General features: G+C 39.2%; 1 protein-coding gene across 2 annotated transcripts; it reads right to left on the reverse strand.

Moving 5' to 3' along the window:
- On the reverse strand, positions 1-2405 carry LOC108814765 (ranBP2-type zinc finger protein At1g67325). Of its 2 annotated transcripts, none has more exons than XM_018587390.2 (9): positions 2256-2405; positions 2034-2079; positions 1785-1900; positions 1193-1549; positions 1058-1106; positions 841-950; positions 693-720; positions 456-610; positions 1-234 (listed from the first exon to the last, which is right to left on the reverse strand). In XM_018587390.2, the coding sequence occupies exons 1-9, from the start codon at positions 2262-2264 to the stop codon at positions 232-234; spliced, it is 873 nt and encodes a 290-aa protein (XP_018442892.2). In that variant the 5' UTR covers positions 2265-2405; the 3' UTR covers positions 1-231. The 2 variants fall into 2 exon arrangements, with proteins under 2 accessions (XP_018442892.2, XP_018442891.2); XM_018587389.2 differs by having other exon boundaries at positions 693-726.
- Positions 2406-2735: the final 330 nt, after the last annotated feature.

Consider the following 2735-nt stretch of genomic DNA (forward strand, 5'->3'; position numbering starts at 1 on the left):
TGGACTTGGAGGAGAGGTTAGGATTCTATAGCAAAGATCCATAACGACAACAAAGTAAATCAAAAACAAACAAGTTATGCATTAATAGTACAACACAGCTGACCCAAAAGAGAGGCTTAAGAGACAAATGCATAGAAGCAACCTGACGACCACTGCAACATTTGACAGACATTACCGACACCTCCTGGATCAGACACCCTTCTCAACCCCCACAAACATTGTCTACACGACTCACTGGAACATACCACACATTTCAAAACACACCGATCAGATATATTTTTGATATCCTTCCTTCTCTAAATTGAACTTTTAAAATATCTAACAAAGTCAGAGCGATTGCATGAAATTTTCATAAAGACAAGAAATCTACACAGGCTGTTACATCTGCAAGTTTTTTTAGGCAAACAGTTTATTAACAAACAAATGTGACCGCAGAGATACATCGTATGACACACCTGATCGTTATCTTCTGGTGCATTGGAAGGAGATTCGTTCGACTGATCCCCTGGTTTATCAGCTCCACAGTTTTGCCTGTTGCATTTGCTCCTGAACGGATAGTTTATGTTTCCACAGCTATCACACTTCCAGCTCCCTTCGGGTACCTTTTGGTCTGATCCACAACAAATATTAATATGCCAATCTCAAGATCCATTACATAAGCCGCAATCATTTTAAATTCCTGAGAGACTTACTGGAGGTTTTGTCTGAGCTTCCACCCTGCTGCAACTATAAGATTTAAAGGTCAGTAATGTGTTTGTTTGATACTTAACTTAATAGTCAAGCCTTGGATTTAAAGTTAATGAAGGTATATGATAAGGTCAAAAATAAAGCGGCACAAACCTGGGGACCATGCTTTGGAGTGTTGCACTTTCTCATGTTACACATAGTTCTAAACGAGAAGTTTACATTACCACAATTCGGACATGCCCAATCATTCTCACGAGATGAATCTGTAAAATGACCATATTAAGTTGACTATCACAGTAAAATATATAACTTTACCAGCTGAAGTATTCTAGAAGTTGGGGAAAAAGCATAACCAGAGACTAGCAAATACCTCTCTTTTGTGATTTTTCATCCGCAAAGTACCCTCCTGGTCTTGGCATCTGCAAAGAACACATACTGTTAAAAAAAGTTCCATACCTGAGATTTTGCAAATGATCAGAACCATGGATCTAAGTTATATACATACCATAGCGGCGGCAGCAGCAGGACTCATGGCCATCCCAAAGCCATACCTGTCCATGGGTGGTGGAGGCATTCCATACATTCCACTTCCCATCATAGACCGACCATGGTACGGTGAAGGTGGTCCAGACATATGGAAAGGTCTGTAATGAGGCCCAGCAGGAAACCGGCTGTTATAGTTAAAATGATAAGGTGACCCCCCAGAGAAGGGGACGTCATAAGGAGGCATAGAGGAGCCGTTAAAGAGAGAGGAGCCGTATGGCGAGCCGCCCATAAGTACTGGAGAGGGACCCCCAGATCCTAAATATCGCCCCGGTGATGAGAAACTGTGTTGCGGTTGCATAGGTTTGGGGGCAGACTTCTGTGAACAGATACACAACATAAAGGTATGTAAATAGACTGATTCAACCCCTTGCCTTGCAAAATCAATCCACTGAACACAAACTGTTTCAACGCAGAGACACAGATATTTGATGACGCAATAAAAAGAAAGACTTTTTTTTTTTTTTTAACTCAACTTCAACTTTTCATTAGCCAAATGTTTTGATACAAACATTTGGCTAGCCAAATGTTTTGATACAAAAAGAAAGACTTACAGCATTGTGATCAGCAGGTCTAGACTGAGTGCAATTACGCATATTGCAAGTAGTCCTGAATGAAAAATTGACATTGCCGCAGCTGGGACAGGTCCAATCATCTTCTCTCCGTCCCCCTATCCAAACCACCAAAACATAATAAACCAAAGAAAACAGCTATTCACATTTGTAGTATAAAGAAAACACAAACTCGAATTTGTCCTAACTATATTCACTTCAGGACACAACCGTATAGCTTAATATTCATACCGTCAGTTCTAGCACGCTTAGCAGCTGACGAGTTTCTGCTGTCTACCTACACAAAAAAAGAAAAAGAAAAAAACAGCAATTAGACAAGATCCAAGATCAGTGGTACGAGGAAATCGAGTCAGAAGCGCTCAAGCAGAAGAAAGAAGCTCCGTCTCGATTCAGTGTTAGATCTGCGATAGTGTTTGCCAGCAGTGTACCAACAAAAGAAGGTGGGAAGTGCACCTGAGACATAGAGGCGGGAATAGTCTGCGAGACAAGCGGAGAAGGAGGCGGGGGCACGGCACGGTGGCGACTTTTTACCCTAAAAAGATTTAACTTGGTCAGGGGGGACAAGTGAAAGTACCACAAGATTGTTTTTTCTTTATTAATTGACTAGGCGCGTGTCCGGACTTCGCACTGCTTTATTGTTTTATTAATTATGAATCAAAAATATTACATGCTGAAAATCTCTTATAACAATTTTTCCATAATCTGCATATTTGGTATAAAAGTATTATTAACATTTTTTTTATAATCTGCATAATTTATATTTTTTTAGAGTTTGAACTTCAGATTTTTAGTGTAAAAGTATTAGTGAACCATTAGTCAAACCACTGTACTAAAGGAACTTTCAAATTGTTTTATCGTTTTGAAGTATGATTTTTTTGAATGATATAATTATATGGTTATTTGTTATGAGAATTATTTCATAATTTTATTGTG

Source organism: Raphanus sativus, chromosome 7, assembly GCF_000801105.2.
Source record: "Raphanus sativus cultivar WK10039 chromosome 7, ASM80110v3, whole genome shotgun sequence".
Classification (NCBI taxonomy): Eukaryota; Viridiplantae; Streptophyta; class Magnoliopsida; order Brassicales; family Brassicaceae; genus Raphanus; species Raphanus sativus.

Excerpts from the sequence above, each read along its gene's own strand:
- LOC108814765 (XM_018587389.2), bottom strand. Across the intron at positions 1,901-2,033 it reads TAAGCGTGCTAGAACTGACG|GGGGACGGAGAGAAGATGAT; the intron begins GTATGAATATTA and ends TGGTTTGGATAG. Across the intron at positions 727-840 it reads CTCCAAAGCATGGTCCCCAG|TTGCAGCAGGGTGGAAGCTC; the intron begins GTTTGTGCCGCT and ends TAAATCTTATAG.